Source organism: Bombus impatiens, unplaced genomic scaffold (genome assembly GCF_000188095.3).
Source record: "Bombus impatiens unplaced genomic scaffold, BIMP_2.2 scf_1445, whole genome shotgun sequence".
NCBI lineage: Eukaryota > Metazoa > Arthropoda > Insecta > Hymenoptera > Apidae > Bombus > Bombus impatiens.
In genome coordinates this window covers 1,114,561-1,140,932 of record NT_177864.1, presented here as the reverse complement: position 1 = coordinate 1,140,932, position 26,372 = coordinate 1,114,561, and the positions used below count along the sequence as shown (strand labels likewise).

General features: G+C 36.2%; 2 protein-coding genes and 1 long non-coding RNA gene across 29 annotated transcripts in view; 1 reads left to right on the top strand and 2 right to left on the bottom strand.

The window, feature by feature from the left end:
* LOC100748792 (patronin) overlaps positions 1-18,296 on the bottom strand; it is an 87,103-nt gene extending 68,807 nt beyond the window's left edge. For 25 of the 27 annotated variants that reach the window (XM_024371577.2, XM_024371582.2, XM_024371584.2 and 22 more), the window contains exon 1: positions 16,836-18,296. In XM_024371577.2, coding sequence (XP_024227345.1) covers positions 16,836-17,057 — 222 coding nt within the window. In that variant the 5' untranslated portion in view covers positions 17,058-18,296. The remainder of the gene's footprint in view (positions 1-16,835) is intronic. The other 2 variants (XM_012392436.2, XM_012392439.1) reach the window with 1 other exon arrangement.
* A 158-nt stretch (positions 18,297-18,454) lies between these two features.
* Positions 18,455-26,372, top strand: part of LOC112213853 — a 51,541-nt gene continuing 43,623 nt past the window's right edge. Inside the window, exon 1 of the long non-coding RNA XR_002947769.2 lies at positions 18,455-18,758. This is a non-coding gene — a long non-coding RNA (uncharacterized LOC112213853). The remainder of the gene's footprint in view (positions 18,759-26,372) is intronic.
* The window catches only part of LOC100748431 (protein 60A), a 42,108-nt gene continuing 35,365 nt past the window's right edge, over positions 19,630-26,372 (bottom strand). Inside the window, exons 4-6 of the mRNA XM_003493968.4 lie at positions 23,903-24,091; positions 23,211-23,287; positions 19,630-23,089 (exon numbers count right to left, since the gene is read on the bottom strand). Coding sequence (XP_003494016.1) covers positions 22,829-23,089; positions 23,211-23,287; positions 23,903-24,091 — 527 coding nt within the window. The 3' untranslated portion in view covers positions 19,630-22,828. The remainder of the gene's footprint in view (positions 23,090-23,210; positions 23,288-23,902; positions 24,092-26,372) is intronic.

Below are 26,372 nucleotides of genomic sequence, written 5' to 3'. Positions count from 1 at the left end.
ACTCCGCAACCACTGTAATTAACTATTTCTCTGTCGAAATTCGGAAAACTTTGTAGCTGTGTAACCGGAAACCTACTCGTTTAATACTCCAAAAATACATGAAATTAAAAGCAACGTTACTTTTTGACGTTGCACGCTGCTGAACGATGACTTTTCTCAACATCGTTAAACTGAAATTTCGCATCACGTTCGCCAATATGTTCTTCGAATAAAAATGCGAGGTAAAAACGCCACGATCTTACAACGTAATACAAACGAACAATATAAAAATGATTTTGCACAAATTCGCCGAATTAAGAAATGCAACAATACTCGACAGCAAACTTTCCAACGGTTTCTGTCCTGTGACCTGCTACACAAAGACTCTGTCCTTCGCAAAAGACGATCGCCAGATGTCGAAAATGTTAATAGCATATTTGCAATTAGCCTAAGGACCCGTTATAAATCTTAGAACTCTCTAGCTAAGGTTCTTCAAACGAACAAATAGTTTTTGTCTTCGTATTCCCTAAATGTATTATCCCGCTAGCAACTTTCTCTCGAAGACGGTTAGCATCTTTCCTCAACCATCAACTTAGAGATTAACCAATTCACAACGACTTCCATTTCCCTCACTTTTCTAACGAAGGCTTTCACAGGCATTCGACAAAGTATGGCATGAAGGGCTACTATACAAACTTAAAAAAATTCTACCACACCCCTACTACTCCATCCTAAAATCCTACCTAACCAATAGACAATTCATGGTTAAATGCTTAGACACCACTTCTGCAACATTCCCAATAGAATCTGGCATACCCCAAGGTAGTGTCCTCGGACCCCTACTGTTCTCCATCTACACTGCTGACTTACCTATATCAAACGAGATAACAATAACAACATTTGCTGACGACACAGCATTATTAGCAACCAACGCAGACCCGGTAATTGCCTCATCCACTCTCCAGCGATGTCTCGACTCCATGGAAAAGTGGTTTCATGAATGGGGCTTCAAAATTAACGAAAAAAAATCCTCACATGTAACCTTCACGCTCCGAAAACAAACCTGCCCCCAGATCACCATTAACAACACAATAATTCCTAGCAAGGACTCAATCAGATATCTGGGCATGACCCTGGACAGGAGGCTAACTTGGAAAAAACATATCTCAGATAAAACGAAGCAACTTAAGGACAAACTAAAAAAACTTTATTGGCTCACGGGCCGACGCTCCAAACTAAACATACAGAATAAAATTACCCTCTACAAGACCGTAATAAAACCTGTCTGGACCTGCAGAATCCAACTATGGGGAACAGCAAGCAACTCCAACATTGAAATACTTCAACGCTTTCAATCGAAAACGCTAAGATCCCTAATTGATGCACCTTGGTATATTACCAACGAAACAATACACCGCGACCTCAAGATACCCACAGTCAAAGAGGAAATAGCAAAATATAGCGACAGATATAGCAGAAGTGTCAACAAACACCGAAACCCCCTAATCACTGGACTACTTGATACGACCAGATCCGCAGGCTGAAGAGACACTACCCGCTAGACCTAAACGATAGATTCAACTAGTTATTTAAATTAAGTAACATTTACTTATTTACAATACCTACGTACAAATTATACTTATCTATAATAAGTATCAATTTATTATAAATAATTAGCCATGTTACTGCGCCATGCCAGAAAAATTACTGAAAATTCTCAACGCGAGAATTGATTGTAATTTTAATAAATATTAAAAAAAAAAAAAAAAACGAAGGCTTTCCTCGAAGAATCCGATGATCTTGTATTCTTAGACACACCTCGTTATAATTTTCCTCTGCAGTATTCTCGTGACGAAAAGTCAGTTGGTAGTTAAATAGAATTCCTTGACGCATCTTGAGCAATCATCATCCGAACTTGTATCGCGCACTCTTCTGAACGCTATCGTAACGCATCGTCTAGAAATCGAGTTGCAACCGCGAAGTACGAACCGCTAAGTATAATCGTGAGCTCTACGTAAAGTGTACATTGAGAGTATTGTTAATAAATATATTTATATATAAATTATACTTTAGTCTTTCTTCAGCACCTATCACGACCTATCCACCTCAGAAATATACGTTGTATATTTTTCCTACAACGGTTTAATAACGTTTTTGTGCTAAGAATTCTTTTGTGAAACGTACTAAACATTATAATAATAATAAAGTTACTTTCACACGAAGTTTAAACAGACAGTAGAGTTTGTAAACCACGCTATACTCCATGCTTCTATATTTCTTTGCGATTGGAAACTTCTGGAAGCTATTTTAACTTTTCGCAAACTTCTACTGGCAAAAGAATGTGTATGAAAAAGCATGGTGATCTCGTTTTTTGGAGAAGCTTACTACACGAGAATATTACAGAATTGCGTGCATCGGTTCCCTCTTGAGTACAAGCGTGAACGACTTATTTAATCCCATCACGTTTCTCTATAGCATGGAACCTCGCCTGATGATTTACTGTCATGGAACACTGCTGAGTATTTGAACGTGAAATACATATGTACGTCGTTATCTCCTGAATTGCGATGAAGTTATACATACATACTAATTTCCATGTAAACGAATGATCTTATTCTCTCTTTCCCAAGGAAATACTTTAGAACGTAATAATAAGGATTTGATTCACAAATTATACCATTTAATTCATTTCATTTTCAATTACAGGAAATTTATACCAGTTTTTACGACAAATGAGATTTTACAAATCTTTTTCCTTTCCTCACATTTCTAATTTTCTTACAGTTCTTTGATTCCATTACAGTGACGCGTGAAAATTTGTAATTAAAAAAACCTGGAAGTATTCGCTTCTGTGATAAGTTACGATACAAAATTTAGGGAAAATCCCTTCGACTCTAACAGAGCTTGACTATTTACTATGCTCATGTATATTTACTGTTCGTCAACCTTTTTGATACAACATCAACTAAAAGAGCAATGATAAATTTCCTATCGGATTTTGTATTTCATACGAACAACGCATTTTCAAACGTAGTTAGTTTATTCGAAATTATTTTAATTACATCCGTTAATGTATCCAAAATTGTGTCAGTAAATTATTTCTAAAGTGCTCTTAAGCGCTGTAAGGCGAGAAATTCTTTCCTGAATCACGAACTACGAACGATTCGTTATATGTAAAATTTAAATAATGCTCTAGGTGAACGAAGATGCTAAAACATAATGGTGTCCATCACGCTTTTTTACAATTTTGTTTAACACGCGATGAACTTGATTATGAATACGAAATGAAAGTTAAAGAAGCCTGACTAGAAAATGAGGGACCATTAAAAAACTAACGGATACATATTATTACCGCATAGTGTGCATAAACGATTGGATAAGTAGGTAAAACAGTAAATTATTGTTGACAATCGTTCCCATCCTTGACAATCGTATTGTATAACGGCCGTGATGACGATCGTCCATCATCCAATTAAAGAAAGGCCTAACATCAAACATTAAGATTCTCCAATGAGTTCGTTATACAAGAGAATATTGCTATGCCGTTAACGTTATTTATTATGATAAAATAAATGAAATAGGATAAAACGATATAAATAGAACAATTAATTTACCAATTGAGCAATAGTATGGAATTAAAGCAACTATTTATTTATTTCTCCTTCATTTTTCTATTCTTATTCTATTTTTTAAATCAATGTTTACGAAACTCAGTTTAAAAGCTTAATAGTTATTAAAACTATCGATTAAAAAATTGTTGAGTTACAAAACAGAATCATATTGATTGCCTATCATAAGAATTGTAATTTAATGAGCAAAATTACACTGTGAAAGAAATGAAAAATGTATATTTTCGATTGATGAAAAAACGAATAAGAAATTACATCTAAATTAATGTTGCAACCTACTGCATCCATAAAATATTAGAAATTCAACATGATTAATAAGATAGCAGACATTTCAGCAAATTAACAGCTTATTTATCTGAACCAATTCTCAAATATTATCAGGAAATCTTGTTTGCTCTGAAAGCGTACGTTGCCATAAATTTCGCATACGTACATATATCTAATATCCTGAACTAAACGCTCGTTCAACTAACTGAGAAGGTTAAAGAACAAAGACTAAGGAAACAGTGTGTAGTTACAAGCTACGAGCAAAGAAACCTAACTAGCAGTAAACTTCGCCGTGCTATGTTTGCCTATTGTTCTACTAGTGGCAACATTGTAGCTAACGTTATTACGTCTCATCCTATGATTGCTATCATTAGTAATCCTATTATCATTCTTCGCAATTTAATAATGTAAATATGATAAATATGTAACAGTGCGATAAAAAGCACAGCAGAATATTGCAAGTACAGCTGCATCGTAAATGTACCTCGTTCAACGGAACAAAATACATGGAGATTTTCATTGGCAATTTTACGACATGTTCTCGAAAAAGCAGGTTATTTTTGAGTCAGAATTTTAACACATCGCCGGCGATACCATTCATCGCTTCTACCATATACTATCGTTCATGAGCGCTTATCCGCTTACGCTTCCGCTAAAAAAGAGTTTCAGACTGTTTATTCTATGGGAAGGGAGGTTGGATCTTTTTAATGGAAAAAAATAAAACAGATATTTCAGCTTTGATATACACCACCGCTCAAATACATCCGAACACTTTGGCAAATTTGTGATAATAGCACGTTGAGTCGTATCTACCGAGCTTTTCCTACCTAATGGCGAATTGATGACTGAAAGCGGTACTTATCGCCTTCTTACAGAGCTAGAAAATTACAAGTTGAAACTCTCTGAAGAGAATTAATAATAATAATATACATTTAATCGTAACGCCTCTCGTTCGAAAAAAATTATACTGTCATCGACTCTATGGAACGTAATATGAGCTGGAAAAGAATGTTCGCGTATCTATACTGCGTATATTGGTATCTTTACGTTATCTAATGCAGGTGAATAAACTACACTGCGTTATCAAGTAAACTTTGTACGTTTTGCAGGAGAAGCTAAATCAACAAGAAGCGTATCGAAAAGTAAACACGCGTAATCAGGAAATTTTATATTACTACACAGTCACGTTTTATTTTATTTATTGTTTTTATTGAAAGATCAATTACATCGTGCTCTGTAGAATTTAACTCCTGATTCGTTTTTATACACGCACGCATCATGTTTTCATTCATTTACAAATATATCCGAGTTAGTTTCTCTTCCTACCTTTGATATCGAAATGTTAATACTCTGTGATGCTAATTTGAACTTTATCTTCGTAAACCTTGTTTTATTTACTTATCACCTCTATGATATTTTATTATTATCTCGTCGTAACAATACCGAACGATTTATTTATAGCAACTATTGATTTCCAGTTCCCACGTCGCGATCACATAAACCGTAGTAATCAACTATGATTTCGTTTTCTTGGACAATAATTATCCTTAAAATCGAAATATCGAATAATGTTCAAAACGTTCAAAATTCTTAATAAAGTTAACAAAAGTCGAGTATACCTCTATTACGTCCGGTGACAATTTGCGTAGCCCGGAATCCATCCCTCGGTCGAGGCGGCCACTCGCTATGTTAATATAACACAGTTATACATATTACACACAGTTAACATATACAGTTGCACCATAATAATCATAAAGAACTGCCATAAAACTAAACATTTCGATGTGACCGTTAAGGCCGTTAAGTGGCATAAAACAACTATGGATCAAGATGTTCTGTATAGTTATTGCTCCACCAAATGAAAGTGGGGAAACGTAGGTTTTTCTATTTTTCCCGGAATTTTCACCCGTACGTGACAGCATCATCACCGAACTTTACTGGATCTACAACTATAGATCAGTCAACATCTCTGCGCTGGGTTCACTACTTTAACTCAGTCGACATATATTCGTTAACTATATCTGTTTTTGATAACTCATCTAATTAATATATACATACACACAACGAGCGTAATTATCTTGTCTACAATTGTGGTTGGAATAAAGAATACATTATAACCTGCTACCTCAGCGTTGTAATTAATTCAACTACCTTTATTATCTTCAACGAATTAGGGGATCGATCAGTTTCGATTGTAAAATCGTAACGGGAATTTACGATTCCTGTTGACGCGTTTCTTGGGATCGCGTCTCTCCGCGAATGGTCGACAAAACAGCTTTTAAATAATTCAACGAAACTCACTATGAGAATAATGTTTAACGGTTTCGTTTAAACAAACGAAGGGATTAGCCAGCGCGTGGAAATGTTGTTCTTTCTCTCGCTAATGCATCATTTATCACGTGAATAAAGGTTTCAATTCTTAATTGAACCGATCGCTCGAAAGGCTTTTCTCTATGTTGGTGACCTTTGTTCGAGTCTAGCGATTTATCTTCGCGCAGCCTCCGAAGCTACACCATGCAGCACAGGATGTACCAAACACTGTAAATGCACGCGTACAACACAACAACAACAACCTATCCCATGCCCCGACGCCTCTACCATTTACGAGTTCTACATGACGCTGATATCTCGCGTTTGCCTTCGCCACCCACGCTACCTTCGTCGTATTTTTCTCAGTCACGGATTACTGGATTTCGAAATTGAAAAGAAAGGCGCGCTTCGTGGCCTGAACCGTCGCGATTTTTGTCGAAAATACGATCTTTGAAAATTCCATGACTTTCCTGCACATGCGGCTTTACGAAAATAGCGGATAAGCCGATGGAGTAAGTCCCTTGAAAGCTATTTATTATTGTTAACTATGCAATTCTACTAACTATTGGTTAAGTGAAAAAAATAAAACTCGGATGTAGAATGTTAAAAATTATGATTACTCAAATTTTCTAATCTCAAACATGCCGAAATCTAGGAAATCGGAAAGGTAATTGTATCTTTCTACGATCTCGATACTTACGTGTGTTACATTGAATTAAATGTTTAGTTAATATTTAAATTATCGTATATAAAAGAAAGCGAACCGAGAATAATTTCAAGGAACAACTACACCTACGAGTATCCATTCGAGAGAAGAAAACACAAATTCGACATTCAAAGTTATCTTATATAATACAAATACAAAGGCGAGCGTCTCGCAAGGATGAAACCAACGCAATATGAATCGCAGCATCGTGTAACGTGTGAGAAGCGAGTCGGTCACAGGCATCCAAGGCATACATCATGAACGTTTCGATTACCCTACAAGGTATCGTCAAGGTGTACCACGGCGATTTTCCTCTTGGAAAGATAGCTCGTCAGAGTTGACCGTGGAGGCGATTGTTAATGTAAAACGTCCCGGAAAAGCCTCGATAGTAAGTAGTTCTAGTCTAGAGAGAGCACTGGTCGTGACCAAACGTGATCGATCAGTCAAGATCATTGGAGCAAGCACAGCTTTATTTAGACTGGTGGATACAATGACATCGACTAGTCGCAATTAACCATCTATAGCTGGATTTTTGTACGCTATGACATTATGTGTCCAAGAGTAGAGTGTGCTCGATTTTATTCTCTTCGTCGTGACACCGTTCGTGATACGAGAAGAAAACGAGTTTTCAAATGGAGATGAACACTGAACGGATTTAACGTGTCTTTCTCCTTTTTTCATCTCGGTGTAAAATAAACGACGATATGGGAATGGATGAAAATTGTTTGATTTTTGGAATATGGCAAATGGAGCTGGATATTGGTAATCTTACGAAGTCGATTTTTGGTAACGGTGCGATGATACGATTCTCTGATGCAACAGTTTCTTTTTGTTAATTTTTTGGCGAGGTATAATTTGGCCAAGTTTGTCCAAACACAATTCTCATCGTAGCTTCCTTCTTGAAAGATTTCGCGACAAAAAAGAACATGCGGCGCTGACGCGAACATTTTTTATTTGATCACAACTTTTTGTTTCGACAAGCGGACGAACGAAAACATTGGACAAATCGTAAACAGACGAGTACCAATCGCGATAAAAATTTGCACTTGGAAATTCCAAAACTCACGAATATATCAAATATACACCCAACCTGAATGCGTACAGACGCAATTTTGACATACGAAGATCCACCGAACTCGCGTAACCTACAGCAAATTTCTACGTGTTATCATTCAAATTATCCGCGCGAAGATAAGTCGAGTGCTCGCTCGGTGCTCGTCCGACTTTAAGTATGTAATTCCCAAGTTAAATAGCTTTGCAGAAACTCAAACGAGAGTATCGAAGTGATACGTTTCCATTAATCTCCTCTCGGTCACGTTGCAGAGAATCTGGCGATGTACCTAACACACTGAACGTGCAAACGGACTATTCGAATGCAAACGCCATTCAGTTTTTATTACCCGCTACCAAGAAGAGAGTGAAAAAATGTTCAGAAAGTAAATAGCGTAGGCTATTTATAGGAAACGAAGGATGAATACGATTCCAAGCTCTGAATGAAGTCATTCGACCGTGTGAAACGATGATGATGCCCAGTGAGACGAGACCGAACGATTTTAGATACTAACTCCTTTCAGCAATGTGCCTTTGAATATCGTCTCAGCCATTCTCTCGTCTTTAAGTCTTTTCTCTCAAACGTCCAAGTCATCAGAGTCTCAGATTAGCAATCGATTCTCAAATCACCCTATATAATATATGAGATATTTGATCATTTGGATTATATTTTGCATCGTGTATAAGCTTTTTATTCCTAAGACGACAAATTTCATTTTTTGCTTCATTTTTAATAGGATTGGCAACAGTTGCTAAGGCTTCGTGATGTTGCCAGAATATTTTCTCCGACACGGCGCGGAATTATGCGACACACCTTAGATTAGGTACTTTGTTTCCGCAACATTAATCAGCGGAAACAATTTAAGGCTTAAAGATCCTTCTAGATAGCATCGTCTATAGCAGCTTACATACTTCTGCACGCAACGCTATATTAATAAAGGCACGTACTAAAATATTTAGAAAGATGTACGAATATTTCTAATAACGTCTATATAGCGAGATTGTAAAAAGTGCATACTTTTTAATTTAATACAAAAAGCAAGCTAATCGTTTGATGTCTATTTGGTATACGATAGTGAAGAAATGGCAGAATGAATGAAATATTAATTCCAATGAAATTTGATACATTAATGAGAAATTAACAAATATTTGTCAAAAGTGTCGTAATAAATAAATAAAGAGTGCCGTGTAATATTTTTACTTGGAAAGAGGAATATTAAATTTCTATAATCTAACATATTCTTCGTGAGATACTTCAAAAATTATCGGATACTACTCCGCTTTCAACAAATATAAATTAAATTCGTACATGGTGGAATATGTTACATGGAGAACAAAGTGCCTTCGATTGAATATTTTTTTTAAATATTTTACAAAATTCCATTGAAACTGTAGCGTGGTGGTTCACGTGGTTGCTCTCTAAATTCTAACAAACCATTTGTTATTAAATTGGGCAATCTCTAAATTTGGAACAAGTGCATTGTGAAAATCACTTTCTTCCATTAATTTCACTTTATTTAGATCGTAGCATACGTGTGTCAAACCATAGACGATCGGTACTATACACTTTGTTTCTACGTGTACTCTCACAGTTTTCACTCCGGGATAATTAAATGAAATAATGCAAAATAATTCCGCGCGCTAATGAATAATTTTCACAGAAACGAACGAGAACGATCAACACTCGTCTCTCGAACACCAGTTTCTCGATATTTCACAGCTGTGCATGGCGGAATAATTACAGCTGTTATCCAACGACCAATGAACCTATACAGACGAATCTACTTACGTCTAAACACGTCGCCATGTGCAATAACGTCTTTATCATCGATCGTCATGCTACCGAATTAATGGAGCCATCCGATAACACGGATTTCAATCTCAATCTTCAATCATAGTTACACATCGCTTGATCCGTGTAACACGTATTATGTCAGACATGAAGTTTATCAGACGACATTGATTAGGCAAAATTATTGCGACGCGACAGTCGTAATTGACGAAAGAACAGAGTCATGCATTAAATACGAACATTCATAGCATGTGAACAATTTATATTTTTTATCCGAAGAAGGAAAACAGGCTTCCGCGAACGATTCGATGTTTAAAGACACTTAAATAGTATTTACAGATTACCTGCAATTGTATAATTAGCTTCTAACAGATTACAGCACTTCGTCATTTGAAATATAAAACGTGAAAAACCACTGTGGAAATGAGACAATCTACACGACTGAAGATTTAAGGAATAATTATATCTTGATCTTTTAAATGGCACAAATTTATAATTTCCAAGTAGTCATGGTTTTACAGTAATTTTAACCAACGCTGATCACAAATGTTCGATTACTTTCGTCAGTCAGCGTAAATATATGCAGCACAGCTGTGATATCGTACAAGTTTTTTTTCACAAAAATCGATGAGTCATCGATAGTCGATTTACACTCCTTTCGCATGCCCGTCGTGTTTCCATTGCCAAGACAGTTTTCCAAAAGTTCGCGTGACTAAAATCGAATTAATCAACGTTTAAGAGGGAATTTCTTTCACAGCTGAGGAAAGAATGATCGCTTGGCAAAAGTCCGTCGTCGCTTTCTTGCGGCACGACAACCAGCTACATTTCTGACACCTTTTTCTAAAAAGGAACCGAAAGAACACGGCTGTTCGTTTGGGCACAGGCCAAGCTTGACCATCGATAACGAGGTCACTATGATGCCTACATATTGATTGTTTATTGCTACGGGTTTGCGCAAGCTGCCATGTGCCAGGATTAACGGTGCAACGAAACCGCACAGAACAATGGGAAGCTCGACTCTCAGATAGAATGGATACCTAAGTAGTTGAAGAAAACGTTGATCACGATGAAACGTACCGGGTCTCGCGTTTCGAATATTTTTATCACGTGTGCTTCGTGGCTCGATAACGATTTAACGCGCCGAAGGAATAATTTGTAGAGCTGGTTTTCAATTAAATGTATTGCCACAGCAATTTTAAATAATTGAAATCGGAGTTATACTCGCGGAGAGAATCGACAATTCGACTACAAAGATTTCAGCAAACGAAACGAATGGCAGTAGAGGAATCTGTTTAAAATTTATTTTTCTTTTCGATAAAGTTATTATTGAGTTTCATCGTAAAATGATCAGTTGGCAGTTTCATTTTTATTTTAATTTCTTATAACCGTCTCTTTCGTTTTATAAGGAAATAATGCACAAGATTTTTTGCTTTGTATTATTTTATTGAATTATGTATGACCCATTTCTGTTGATTCTGCTGGAACAAAATCGATCATACATAATTCAATAAAATAACATAAAACAGAAAATGTCGCGCATTTATTATTTCCTTGAACGAAGGAAACTATTGGGACAACCTAATACATCGAAAATCGATTTTTCATCTAAAGTGATCGATGGGGGCGACGAAAATTTATATTCAAAATTATATTTACAGAGGGAGAGAAAATTATATCGCGAAAGGAAATTGGTTACGTATAGTACACAGGATATCCACCTATTTTTAATTTTTCACTTATCAATGTTATTTTTCCCGTGGCATAAATTTATATCGTAAGCTTATCTCGCTATCTCGTGATACGATGTTCTAAAAATTTTATAATTTCTCTTTAGCTATCGTATGCATATATCACCATGTAACACAATTCTAATCAGTTCGACGTGTCTGCGTAACCCAGTTACCTAGTATTCTTGAGTGCACGAGCATAAAAGGCAGTCCAAGGAATAAATAGCGACGTGTATGCAAATATTCTAGATGCCTTTTTACCAAACGAAATATAAAACATGAGAGAATGAGGATAAAACTCTGAAAGTATTTGCAATACTTGCGATAGAAAAGCTGCTTGACTTCCTTTTTTTTTGCAAAATGAGAAATGTAAAAATCACTACTAAAGAAAGTTATTTATTTACAACTTGTTCAAAATATTTCTACGAGTTTCTCTATTATACTGTGATGAAACGAACGTCAGACCAGTTACGGGTTAACGGCAAGTAAACAACATTTCTTTTTTCAACAAAGTTTAGTAACGGCTATTATGCTATTTTCTCGAACGTAAAACAGAATTAAGCAATACTAAAATATGCAAATTCTACTTGAAATAAATCATCGTAATAGGAAAAAGCAAATTATTCCCAGCAGACTTAGAATTACACCACAACTGACACACTCTCGCCTTATAACTACAAATCAGCCAAATAAATGAAATCACTGTAACTGTATTCCGTCTGCGAATCATCTTCTTAACTGTAGTAACGTCTCCCAACAGAAAATTAAATTTAGTCTCCCAGACATGTCTGAATCATCAAAACCATTGCGGAAAATCTTCCTTACTTTCTCAAAGATATTAATTTCTATCACCAAGTATGATATTGCAAACTACCAACTTAGCTTTAACATACACTGTACCCTATTAATTTAAACTTAAGTTAATCGCATTGCTATTTTACCGTGTATATATATCTATGTGTGTATGTGTGTTCAAAATGTATGGTTGCTATTAGTTTTAGTAATAGTAATTACTATTTTACACTTATTGTATTTTACGTTCTTCTTTGTACATTCTCGTTCCGTTAATCGCGATCGCTAATGACCATAAAAGTAGGTTGACGCGTCCTTAAGTAAAATAAATAATAATAATAAATCAGTGAGTACGAGTTCACAGTGAGTACGAACGGGAAGATCGGGTTTCTAGGAACACGACGTTTCCAAACGCTGTTCCAAGGACGAGTTTCTCGCGCCACTTCATTCGAAGTCAGCGACAGTGGCGTAATTAAACTGATAATTACGAGCGTGCGTCGCGATTCTTCGAGATCCTGCACGCCGCACCGTGCCAAAAAAAGTCTCCTGTGGCTGGAGGAGGTGGTTCTCCGCGCAGGTACAGGCTCGTTTTACCGTGCAATAAATAACCTTGCGTACAGGAAACGACGCCATATTCGTCATAGCGTCGCAGCTCGGGAATAGCTTTCGTACGACAGTCTGCCACGGCTACCCGTAAACGAGCACGTGAAATACCAGTGTACAGAAAGTGTACAGAAGAATTTTGGTTTTTCGTACGAGAGTAATTTTCACGGATTTTGCTGTGATCTATCAGATACCTTAAAATTTGTATCGAGTGAATTATTGGTCTCTTGTAATCATATAACGCGTAATTATTAATTCAAAATCAAGATTAAGCATTAATCGAAATTAGTCTCTGCGATCCTTCTAAATTATCGAGATAATTAATGATACGGAAAAGACGAAGATGGAACGTCTCTTTGGTAGCAAACATGTCATTTTTAATCCCGCTACGGTCCTAAAACTTATCTGTCTATTGATATTTTAATAAGATCGAAACTTGAGAAATTATTTACTTAAGAACACGATCGAGTTCAAAGTAACACCGACGTTCAGAAGAATACAACTCTAGATAGATGCTCCACTCATGTACCAGAGAATTGTACCAATTTAAATTTTGTCATAGATTATTCCGTCTCTTTTAATTCATTAATATTCCCAAATAATCTGTTGCCTTTGTAAGCAGTCTGTTTTATAGACACAAGATGATCGGTTCTCAACAATTCTCCATATCGTTCAATTCTGACAAACATACAGGCTGATGCAAAAGTGGAATATTCGTGTGATATGCCTTCTCTAGTTAGACATTAAACGCAAAAGTAAGCCAAAATAAATAACAAACATCGAACAAACATGTACGATAGAAGAAAATATGGCAGAATATTTATAGACAAAATAAGATTTAGTTTGTAACAAGTTTATAGAAATTCAATGCTGTTTCATGGCATTGCATTACTATCACAAATATCATATCTGATGTATCTATCGACATATAAGTTATTATTTATTAATTTTATTTGTTAGTACATTAAGCGATATTTTATATTGGCACATTCTTGCCTTTACTACGCCATAAATTACACGGGCCGGTTGAATGCCATGTTTAGCTGAGTATCACGTCTGCATTTCATTAATCGTAAGTAAATTATGAAGCAATCCTGTTCCTGGTACGTTTGAATATTAATTAAGTTATCGATTTCTACATGTCTCTATAACATTGATTTTACATGGTCTTAATGACAGAGGTTATTATTAACTTTCGTTAAGCACATAATAAGTATGACACGAATCAGATGTTATCGAAGAGATATTACCATTCTATTATCGCAAGTATACTTGATGCTTAAGAAGAATATAATCTAATGAACGATACTTGTCGAGGTATGATTAATACAAATCCCATACTCATTTTCCCATTGAACTGCGTCAAAATTCGTAACGTACGATGCTTTTTAAATACTTCGCTCAAGGTACATAACACAGTAGATATACGCTATCGTTTTCTTTTCATTTCACCACCCGTACCACACGTTGATCTTCTTTTATTGCATTTACAAGAAATAACGAAACAAAACGAAACACCGTAGAAGAACTTTATTAATCTAGAAGAATATTACTACGTAGTATGAATCATCGTCGACTCTACATCAAATGCATTAAACGCGATAATTATACATTCGCTAAACGTATCACGAAGCATTTCCCCATAATACGTATTTCAACTCCAACGACGAAAATAACAGCTTCAGCGAACAGTCCTCTGTAGGTCACTGATGACCCACGTGCCAAAGAATGCGGTGATGGTCTAACCGAGTATTTGGAATCGATTAAATCCTGACTAACTCAAATCCATCCATCGAATAAATACAATACATGTACATGTATTAAATTTCAGAAATAGATTTTGTAAGAAAATTATTTGTTACAGTAAGAAGTACGTAACGATAATTAATAGAGATGCAATCAAGTTAAGCCGATCGAACGTTAAAATAATATTCAACGAGATAGTCGCCCTGATCGTGGCTATTGCACGCAAAGATCTCCACGTGTAGCTTCAGACTCCATTAATTACAAATAATTGGAATATGATACAAGAACGAGTAAGCTTGTAACGAGCCTTGGACACGAGGCGTTGCGCAGAGATATCTTTTCATTGATCGAACGTTATGCTCTCTTCTCCTACGGTCAAATTAGTCTGCTCGCAACGACAACAGCCTCCGGGAATATCATCTTCGTATTATAAATTATTTACGAGAAATTTCGATAGTCTCTGCAAATTCGAATTAATGAAAAATAAATTAACAGTAACGCGAACACTCTATTTAGTTCTGTTAGTCTTGTATATAAATTTCAGCATACAGTTAGTAGAATTTTAGCATAGAATTCACAATGATAACGTTACGTTCGTAAAACGAAATCATTACTGAAAAGTGTGGTATAAATAAATATCGATATTAAAAATAACTGCGATATTTCCTGATCGTTTCTTAGAAAATTGATTTGCATTTTATTTCGTTTGTAATTTGTGTTTGTGATGTTAATTTAAATAATCGTATAGCGTATATACTATTGAAATCCTTGAGAAGACTTCAAGGCCATTCTTCTCCTTTTTAGTCGATGAAAATATATTTTTCATTGTATCAAGTTTATTATACTATAAAAATGAATTCCTCGCGCTAGATAGCATGCACTTTTTTAACAATGTTTTCTGACATGTTATCGTGAGCATTGAAGATTAATTAGTCACAGCTCTGAGTTTGAAATAGTGAATCTCATGCTACGTCCCACAAAATAATATAACAAGAAATTTTGAAATACGAAAAAGTAGTTGGGAACCGCTGACTCATACACGAATTAATAACAAACGTGTCAGCAGTATCAATAAATGATATGTTGCAAAATTGTGAACAAAAATAAATGTTAATGTCTGTGAGTAAAATTCATGCTGAAATAATTTACAAATCTAATAAAAAAATATAATTTAAAATCTAATTGTTTAATAAAAATACATTGTTCTTAAAATTTAATAAATAAATTTCTGTGATTATTTATTAGAAATATCAGTTTTAATATTGCGCTTCGCTCAAACTAAGGAACTACCTTATACATAGAATTACATATATGATCTGCAGTAATTATGACTTAATACTTATTTCAAGTACTTTTATATGGAAATATTCTTCTAGCACAAATATATGCATGTACGAACATACAATGAAAAGTTTTATATATGTAATTAGGAAACAGTACCATAAAATGAAGCTGAATAAATTTTCAAGTCTATTTAGCTTTCCAAAATATGTATGTATTATGTACTTTGAGGAACGTATAGAAATATAGGAAAATAAAAAACAAATTACACTATTCTACTCTATTTCTTCAAAAATAAATTTTATGATTGTTCCAATGAATCTGTGATTCTTTCGATAGGAAACTAATATTTTCTAAGCACCACCTATCAAAGATAGGATTTCAAAGGACACATCTGTGATAAAAAGTTGTCTGAATAAAAATGTACAAATTTCGACATAAAGAAAATATGTAAAAAAAATTATACGTAGAAGTTTATAATGTTCCTAGTACTTTGCAAGAATCTGCTATACATTAACGACATACTTTTTACCAAAAATTTAATACCGATATTTTGGAAAATACAGCGTATAGAAAATTATACAAGATACAAAATACAAGACAACGACTATTTCTTTATCAGATGAAACCTAATTTGAAATCAATCAAATGAACAACTTTGAACGTGTCGATTCATTTTGCAGACTAGTAACTTAAAATAAAATCAACGCTATTATTGTCTAAACAATAGCACCTATGTCACTTGTATTTCTTACATTACATATACCGCAATATAAATATACATTGCTCTCTTTCTTATCTACAACTATTACCATTTATATTATTTACAACAAACTAACGTCATACCAATTACATTTGTCAAGCTTCTAATCTGCAAAATGATAATTTTTGTAAATATTCAGTGATATAGCCATAATAGAGTTTAGAATTAAAAGTAGAACATGTATAAATACCTGACGGGAATCGTAGGCATCAGAGAAGTGTTCGGATTCGGCTCCGTCGTGGTGTTGCTCGCCGGCAGGGCCCTTACGTCGATCGTCACCCGCGTTACGATCCATTGCGTCGAAAACATGGACGACCGTATCGGGCACGCCGTCACACGTCCGATCCTTCGTCCTCGGGGCAGATTCCTCTGTTTTGCCCTTAACGAAGAGGCGCGTGATCGCACTCCACATTCAACGAAATCACAGCATTCGCGACGGCTGCAGCGACGATCCGATCGAACGGGTCCTTGTTCTCGTCATAGCCGGCGAGACAATGCGTTCAAAGTATTTCGCGTTACTCGACACACGCACGCCAATATTTCTTCCGTCACGGGATCATCGGGCACGTTTACGAATTTACGTCGAACAATTCGAACACTCCGTTTGACGAACGCGAAGGTTAGGTGGCACAAATACCGCTAAATTTTTCTCGAAGTAAGGTTAGATTGTGCGCTTCGACAACAGCAATATCACTTACGAGTAAATTATCCGCGTTAAAACGATGCCGTGTTCGATTTTCAGTCCATTTTGTATCACTCACCTACCAATCATCGATTTACGTATAACATTTACAGTAAGATCGGTAACCAGAAAATTGAAATGATCACAGGCTACTTTATGGCTCGTGCCGGAACATACACAAGGCTGCAATAGACACGATGTTTTGAAACTTCAAATAGCGTTCTTTGGACAAGCAGCGCCGTACGCAGAGCAGTTAAAAGTTACAGTCGAAATAATGCCGGCTCACGATAAAACACTGCAAAGGATGAACAGTAGCAGTTAAGGACACTCTTCTATCGTGTCTACCGTGGACCCTGCTATTTTTGTCAGCAAGAGTCGTCGCGCGTTCCGCACTCCTCGGGTAATGTGCGAGCTTCTCTATCGATTTTACGCGAAACAGCGGAAAAACCAACTACAGGTATTCAATTCAAAATTACAGAAGCGTATCACCAAAGAAATTTGGATACGTCTTGAAATTCAGCTTCCTCGAGAGGTGTCTCCGGTGGTCGATTCACTCGATGGGTGTTGCAAAAATGGTATTGGCACCTGTAAAAGGGGCGTACCTCGCGCGACTCTTATTTCCTTCAAATAAATGACGAATGTGTGTGTTCTCGTTCTTTGAACTCAAATTCACAATGTGCTTTTTATCCGTTTCATCAAATTTTCTCGTATAATTAAACTAAGATCTGGATATTCGGATTTTCGTTGACAGCGGCACGAAAGCACACGAGAAGACTACTGTCGTACACAGCTCAAACTTCGCACTAGCACCACTAACGATTCGTTGGTTTTTCACAATCGTTACTATCTGTTTCCCATGCGAGACGCTCGAAAATCACAGTCGCATATGCCGATGCACGTGAATTCTCAAGCAAGAAACATTGTCAGCACGAAAAATCGTCATTTCGTATGAACATCAAGCCCACGGCACGTTCGCCGTCCATCGTGAAAACGATCATCGATTTGGAGCGAGAATATCGCTTAACGATATATCGAAACGTATTCGAGAGTGGTCGCCATGTTCTTCCCAGTCGAATTAATTCACGACAACGATATTTTCTAAGTACTATGATTTAGTTCTTTATTTTATGTTTTAAATGTGCGAGAGATACTCAGTTTCATAGATAGTTGGCGGTTAATGTATATTTTGATGAAAATTGAAAGATTTTCAAATAATCTATCGATTGAAAACGAGTTAATTTTAAATATGCTGTAACCAAGTATGATCGAACTTGATTGGTCGAAATGCAGTTTGAAAAATCTCGTGCCTATCTGAATCGTCGAATAATGAACATCGTAGTGACAACGGTTTAGATCTAATCTAAAAGCGTCTAGCAGATTTGTTATCAACTTCTCAAGATGCAACAATGAAACCGGTTTCCATCGTAATTGGTATGTCACATTTTATATACTAAATATACATGCATTTTCACACCATTGCAAATCAAAGTAAATTATACAATAAATATTTACTGGACTATGTATGAAATAATTTATATTACGTATTAAGTTATTTATATGATATTCAGAATTTAATTATTTCATTAATTCATAGTACATAACGTTCAAAACATTTAAAATTCTGTTTAAAACTGATTTCCTATGTAAAATTATCGTGGGGCATACATGCAGTGCCACCTATCAGCAGACAGACTAACTTATTTAGTATAGATATTTAAATAAAAATGTCGTCTCGAACATTCGGAATTCAATAAATACAAAAATTCAAATTATCAATACCAATACCTATTACATATTTCAAAAAATGGTTTATTCGTTACTTTTATCATGACATTATTAACGTCTGATCGGTACTAGATCGATTGTTGTTAACGTAAATATGAGCAATATACAAATTGCATATAATCGCTACCCAATCGTCAAAACATTCATACTTTTAGTGTTCTTTGTTATGAATTGTCAGAATTATACATTTTTCTTAGTATCTATCATCATGAATTGTTAAAATTCATTATAACAAACGATATTAATATTTGTCACGTCCTTTTGTATAAAGTTGAATTAGGGAAACGTTCGTTTTTGTCAAGTTTGTAATGTTGCGCTTTGTGGCTGTTACTCATGATCATGTAAATTAAATTAGATTTGCAGCTAAGTAGAGTAACTTTAACCTTTTAACTAAGATATATTTCCTCAGTACGAATCATTAAGTTGATTAAAAGATACTGTTACCAATAAGACATATTCAAAATGATTCACGTACTTAATAGAGGCATGGTAATAAAAAAGAAAGAACTGACACAAGTACATTGTACATATTATGTAGTATGCATTATAGAACGTATTTACAACGATATATTTACATTGTCATTACAAAAGTTGTGTTAATAATACCACAGACTATATATATTCATCGATTGATTTGTGATCGCATCCACGAACGCATTCACGCACCCACGAGCTAAAATGAACTATGCTTCATTCCCATTCACACGGTTAAACGCTCGTTAAACGCCATTAAACAACGCTGACACATATCTCGAGCAGCGGCGGCACCACATTCGAATCTTGCGTCGGAATAATTTATAAAACTTTTAATCTCACGCGTCAATTAAGTATGACTATAACGTAACTCTCGTACGTTTTCTAAGAGCTTGTAAAAAATAGAAATCTATACAAAAAAAGGGGGAAATAAAGAAAGGAAGAAGACAGAAGAAAAGGAAGAACAAAACTGTGCGATTATCGTTCGATTGTATGATTAATCGATTGATTGCGTTAAACGCATACGTTTCAAAATGGAGTCAACGCATAATTTTGAAATGCGCGAACAATACCGACTTGCATGTGGGACGCAAAGTAAAAAGCACGAGATTTTGGAAAATATGTACTTTCGCCTCGATTGAAAAATATTCGCTTATGATGTTTATTTCGTTCGACAAATCTGATTTTCTGTCGCATTATAATTACGATACTACAAAATCGTACTAAAGAATTGTCCACTTTCTATATACTTATATGTATATAAATTTACACTTTACATACATGTACATAGAAAGTTGAGTTACTAGGGTGTGTAAGTATGTACAGGGTGGTTCGGTAACTGTCGCCATGTTAATCCTCTATAACGAAATTTAAATTGAAAATTGATATGTATCTTTTCTGTCATCGTTTTACTTACTTCTATCGCTATATCCTTTATTTTTACTTTACTTACTATCACTGTATCGTTGCATATTGAAATTTAGACTTCGTTGGAATAATTATCGTATAATAAAATAATAATATTATATATAACAAATTGCAAGCAACGTCGATTCTTTTTTCTTCAAGAAAAATGAAACAAAGAATTCTTGTTATAGAGGATTAATATCCCTCGGAACGAGGAAGCTAGAGAAAAATATTTCATTTATAATAATTATATAGCAGAAAAGATTTAGTCATATAATTCTTATTCCGCTTGTTCTATATGTATAATCGTCTAGATATTGCTAATTGAATTAAGCAATTATCTGTAATTACAAAAGTTAAGTGTTATATTAACCTTCGATTGGTATTGTTGGCCCATAGGTAATCGCTACAGTTTAAATTAGATTTGAATTGGGTTACTTCATTTTAACTCGTATCTTATATCTTACGCGAACAACACTACTCACGGCCTTTGTCACATAAGATAGAAAATTCAAATTAAAGAGGAAGTACGTACTTTCAAATTAAATAACTTAATGCAGACTATTGTAAGTTAGGTTGGAGCTACGTCACAGCGATATTTTATATCATCGCAGTTGAGGATAAAATTCCGTTTTTCTTCGGTATATTCATTCAAATTCTTGAGTATTTCAATTTCATGAATAATGAAAATTAATCAAACTCGCAATCCTTAAGAAGAAGAATAAATAACAAATAAATTCTTCGTATTATAGAGTTATCATAATATCCTACTATAACACTTGATTTCGTCGTATTTTTTCTATCGTGCTATCTTTCATAGATAAACTCTTTCCCACTCTTCGTAATTTCAATGATATTTAAGGTGACAATTAACCGACTACTCTGTGGAATGTTTTATACGATAAGTAGCGAGACTTTTCGTAAATGAGAGATTCTCGGATGAAAATTATTAATTCTTGATTCTTCAGCGCAATCCGTTGATCGATCAGAAGCCAACAACCGACAAACCTGTCTTAAGAATCAATTCGCTTTTGCGCGAGGGATCTGTCACTTGCTGGATTCATGGATTATCTTATGAAACAACCTGTACACATACGAATCTGCTACGAGTATTACACACGGAGCTCTTATTCTCTCGGTCAGACGCATTACTTACAAACATAAATAAGTCTAATTACAAGAAAAAAAAAAAAGATATCTTTTTCCTTTTCGTGTCGGCTTGCGTACATAGAGGCCTTCGACGAGCGAACGGAAGAACGCGAACACAAATGTGTTTTTCAAAACAACGACAGATCAAATACGTAGAAACTCACCGAACAACCACGTTCTCTTTGTTTCATTTTTTCTCAGACTATAATATCGGAAGCTTGACTTCGTTAAATTAATATCACTAAACGATATATTAACCGATCGAATGTTTGAACATTAGATGAGATATCTGAGTTGATTAAAAGAAAACAAAAAAAAAAGGAAAATAAAAAAAGAAAGGAAGAAAGAGAAAGAAGGAAGGAAAAGGTAGAAAGAAAGAAACGATTCGAAGCATCGGTTGATAACCCCGATCGTTACGGACATATGTATATTACAATGTATCCACTAAAACCGGATAAAAATCACGTGTCGGAGTCGCAGGTATTCGTCGATCGTTTTTGTTCCCATTCAATTATTCACTTTTTCCAGCGACGAAAATTATTACGATCGTTAGTACGGAAGCACTTGTTTCGAGAAATTACACTATCTACTAGTCGAAATTTGGCACCAGACGACCGATGATTTTCTTGCGACGCTTGAAATCCGCCATCGATCAGCGTTTGTCGTTCACGTCCAACACAGGCGAACAGGCACTGCAGTTTTGTTTCGTCGAACCGAGAATCGAGCGGAATTTTGAGCGACAACAGCTTAATTCGAACGTCGAATTGCACTCTGAGCAATTGAGAAAATCATACGAACTTAGAACGCAGTGTAAGAATTTTAAAAGATCAAACGACTATCGAACGATTTAATTTCTTGCAGGAATAATAATATGTGATTTTATAATTATACAGAGTGCTTTAGCGTTTGCCATTATTTAACGTTCTAACGATTGCAAACTCTGAGAATCTTCGATGAGACATATCAGCGAAATAAAAATCGTTCGCACGGACGAATAGGTGAATGAATAAAGAAAAGGAATAATTCCATAACGCTAGATACTCGTCTCGATCTCTCCATCGATCGAATTAAGAACTGTCGATCGATTCTACTCGGAAAATTCAGCCGCACAGCTCGCTTTGCGTTCGATTTATCGTCGTTTCGAACGCGCTGTCCGCACATGTATACATCTTGCTAATCCCGGACGATCAATGGCAACCGCAGCTCTTGACGACCATGTTTTTGTACTTCTTCAGTATAACGTTGCTTTCGTCGAGGAAATACAGCACGGAGATCGGCGAGAGCTTGGTGGGCGCGCAGCAAGGCTTTGGTACCTTACCAGGGCTAACCAGATGCACCAACGTTTGGACGATCGCGTGATTGGTCGCGTTCATATGAGCGTTCAAAGGGAAATTGCATTCGCCGCTGCAATAATATGCGTCGTATCCGTCCGGTGCTATGATCCAGTCCTGCAAAATAAATATTCATATCGATCATCGATAAGTACGCGGCAAACTACGAGTCCCGATGATCGTGTAGCACATGATTGCATCAAATATGCGTATTATTACGCCTCTTCGCGTAACTTACCTGCCACTTCAGGTCCCTGAAGCTCACGTACAACGTTTGAATTTTACAGGTCCTCGAGTTGTATTGTACGCCTGGATCTGGAAAATGATAACGATTACCGATTGTTCATCGTTATTTCTTACAGTTAGCGATGTCTTGGTAAAGTACGAATCAAAGAATACGCGTATTTCTTACGTATTAAGAGAGGAATTCAAATTCATCAAAATTGCGGTTTACGAGCTTCTTTGTTTCTCTAATTATTAAATACAGACGTATGCACTTCGACGACTTCTATCGAGATAGAGACATTACAGTTTCAACTGTTTTTACGTTACACCGCCTGTTTCTATGTATGGTCTTATTAAAAATTTTTGTTGCACTGCGCTCCGAGTAAGAGAATAGGCTGTCAATTACGAGGCTATTAAACAGAGTACACGCACAAGTTGTTAAACTAAGATGTTTATGTTAAAATGTCTAATCGGCATTACGCTAGTACAATTTAGAGGTAGAACTATTGAAACAAAAACGACTTTAACGCGCAATCAGGACAAGGTGGAATACAGATTTGGATCGATCTTTCTTTGTACATTACGGTTAAATCGAATCTTTTTCAATGAGAAAAAATTCCTCTTTCGATGTTACTCTAAAATACGAAAGATGGAGATGGAAATGATAGATTTACTGATTCATCGGACGTTACCTTCCGGACTTACCGGTGTACGGATTATTCCGATAATCCAAACTCGAGGACTCGCTCTTCTTTCTTCTCCTGGCATCTCGTTTCTGTCGTACTTTCGATTCTCTGATGCCAGAACTCTTAAAGTAACCCACCATAAAGGGTTGCTTGTCAGGGTCGCCTCTGAACCCGACGATCCCAATGTCCTCTGGTCTCATTTCGTGTACTAAAAACACAATGATATTCGTTTTGATAATTACGCGATAATATACGCGATTACTCGGTGCATTTACTATCGTCCAGTCGTTAAACAGGTTTAATTTGCTTGCAACGTAGTTTAGAAAAACGCCTTTTTCTCGAATTAGTTGCACGAACTTAACAACGCTAAATTCTCCGACGATAGTTGGAAATGTTTTTATTTTTAGGACAAAATTTGGAAACTTGTAACGCTATGAAAACTAAGGTGTAGGAAATATTTTATTCGAACGTTAGAGACTTTTACTGGCACAAAATTCTCTAAGAGCGCTAGCCAACTCCGATCGAAACGATGTAAATGTTTAAAAATTCGTCAAAGCGTAAAACGTGATAAAGTAATATAATATATAAACATAATAAAGAATAAAGACTGACAATTATTTCCCGAGAATCCTTCGCTAATTAGAAACGTTGACATTTGGATGGCAAAAATGGGCAGAAAAGATGCTAAAGCGATTTAACTTTTACAAGATCACGCATTTCGACGCACTGTTTAAAGTATTGCCGAAGAACTTTATAAGAAAAGAGGTTTCTTTTTTTGCCATGATCGCCTTCAGGCCAATCGGCAATGTAACTCACGAGGAAACGTTCCAATTTGGCGATACCCAATTACCCCGTTTGATTCGATAAATGGAATGCACGCGTGAACGATTACGATTCGCGCGCATGTTTGTTAGAATGGCCTACCAGCAGTTGGAATTATTAATAGGCAACCTTCAGGAATATTAACTATTTAAGAATCTCGAGTCGGCGGTGTGTCAGCTGGTTCTCGATAGCATGATCGAGGGAGCCGTTCACTTGGCCGATATAGGCGACAGTTCATGGTTTCCCAACACGTTGGCCCTGCAATTAAGTGGCCGCTGCCTCGCACCGTTTGCACGTTTAATTAATTGATCGATCTGTCAGCTGACATGCTGATCGATCGATTATTCTTAATTATCGTCACGCGGCACGCATGAAACGCGGAGAGGCGGCCGCGTACAGAAATTTCAGGGTATAAGACACGGCCGTGGTGGAAACGCGTGGAACCCGACATGATCGTAGACTCGTTTCGTAATGTATATCGGAACTGAAAAGAAGTTATGGTACTTGTTTATCATAATTATATCGGAGCTGCTTTAATTATTCATGCGGTAATAATTACACTTCTGTCCTAACAGTTTGCGGTGTGACAAAAATAAAGCCGTTTTACATGAATTACCATGAAGTGTCGCAACTTGGATCTGCACATTAGTGATATTAATGTCAAGAATATTATTTCCATGCCGCGATAGTGACACCAGATTGGAACGGAACCCCTCGTGAAAGTATAGGATCGTATTTTCAGCCGGGAAATTTGCACCTTCGGCAGTAAATAACAGCGTACGGTCGTTATCGGTATTAATTTAGAACGTGTTGCGACCATATAAATTTCTCTTATCGCTCACAGATGATGCGTGTTACAGGACTTTGAGAAAATCTAGTTTCGATAATACCTACTTTCCAATCGATATGGTTAGTTAATGCGGTATAATTGAACGGTTACTTGAAAATAACAAATGAGTTTTAACAATTGCGGTAAATAAAAGACACGGCTGTGGGTTATGATAGTAAGGTGTGTAACGCGTGACGTGCCCTGTAGTACATAAATTAATCGAAACAAATATATGCTATTCTTCTAGGAACGTAGAACGATCACCGAAAGGAAAAAACGGTGATCTCGCTATCGATTCACTGCACAGCTTCGTTCTACGAGAATTCTCTTTTTCTCGCACTCGCCGATACGCTAATTAACTTATCCGACCTTACGTTATTAATGAAATCACGTAAGACTACTTTAGCGATCGTTAATATGCCAAGAAGCGAGCCCCAATCAGTGGAGAGGTCAAACGTTCGATAAAATCAGCGATTCGACTTCAAACCACAGCTTCGATTCTCATCCACAACCTGTACGCGTGCCATACAAATCGTTCGTTCCACCGGTAATAAAGCAGAAAACGCATTCTCGGCGGCTCGATCGGCGAAACAATGACGCGCGGAAACAACGAGGCAGAAATGCAGAAAAGGAAAAAAGGAGAACGAAGAAGCGTTGAGGCGTAGAATCGGTTTGTCGCGACACGACGGCCAGGATGATTTTTCAAGCGGCATCGATTCGCATTCGGCTCGCGCAGTTTTCGCGCGATATCGAAATTCGAACGAAAGGACACGCGTGTACGTGCGAACGATCCAAACGGTCTCATTGCGGAGGCCCGTAGCCGTCGGCTCGTCTCCGC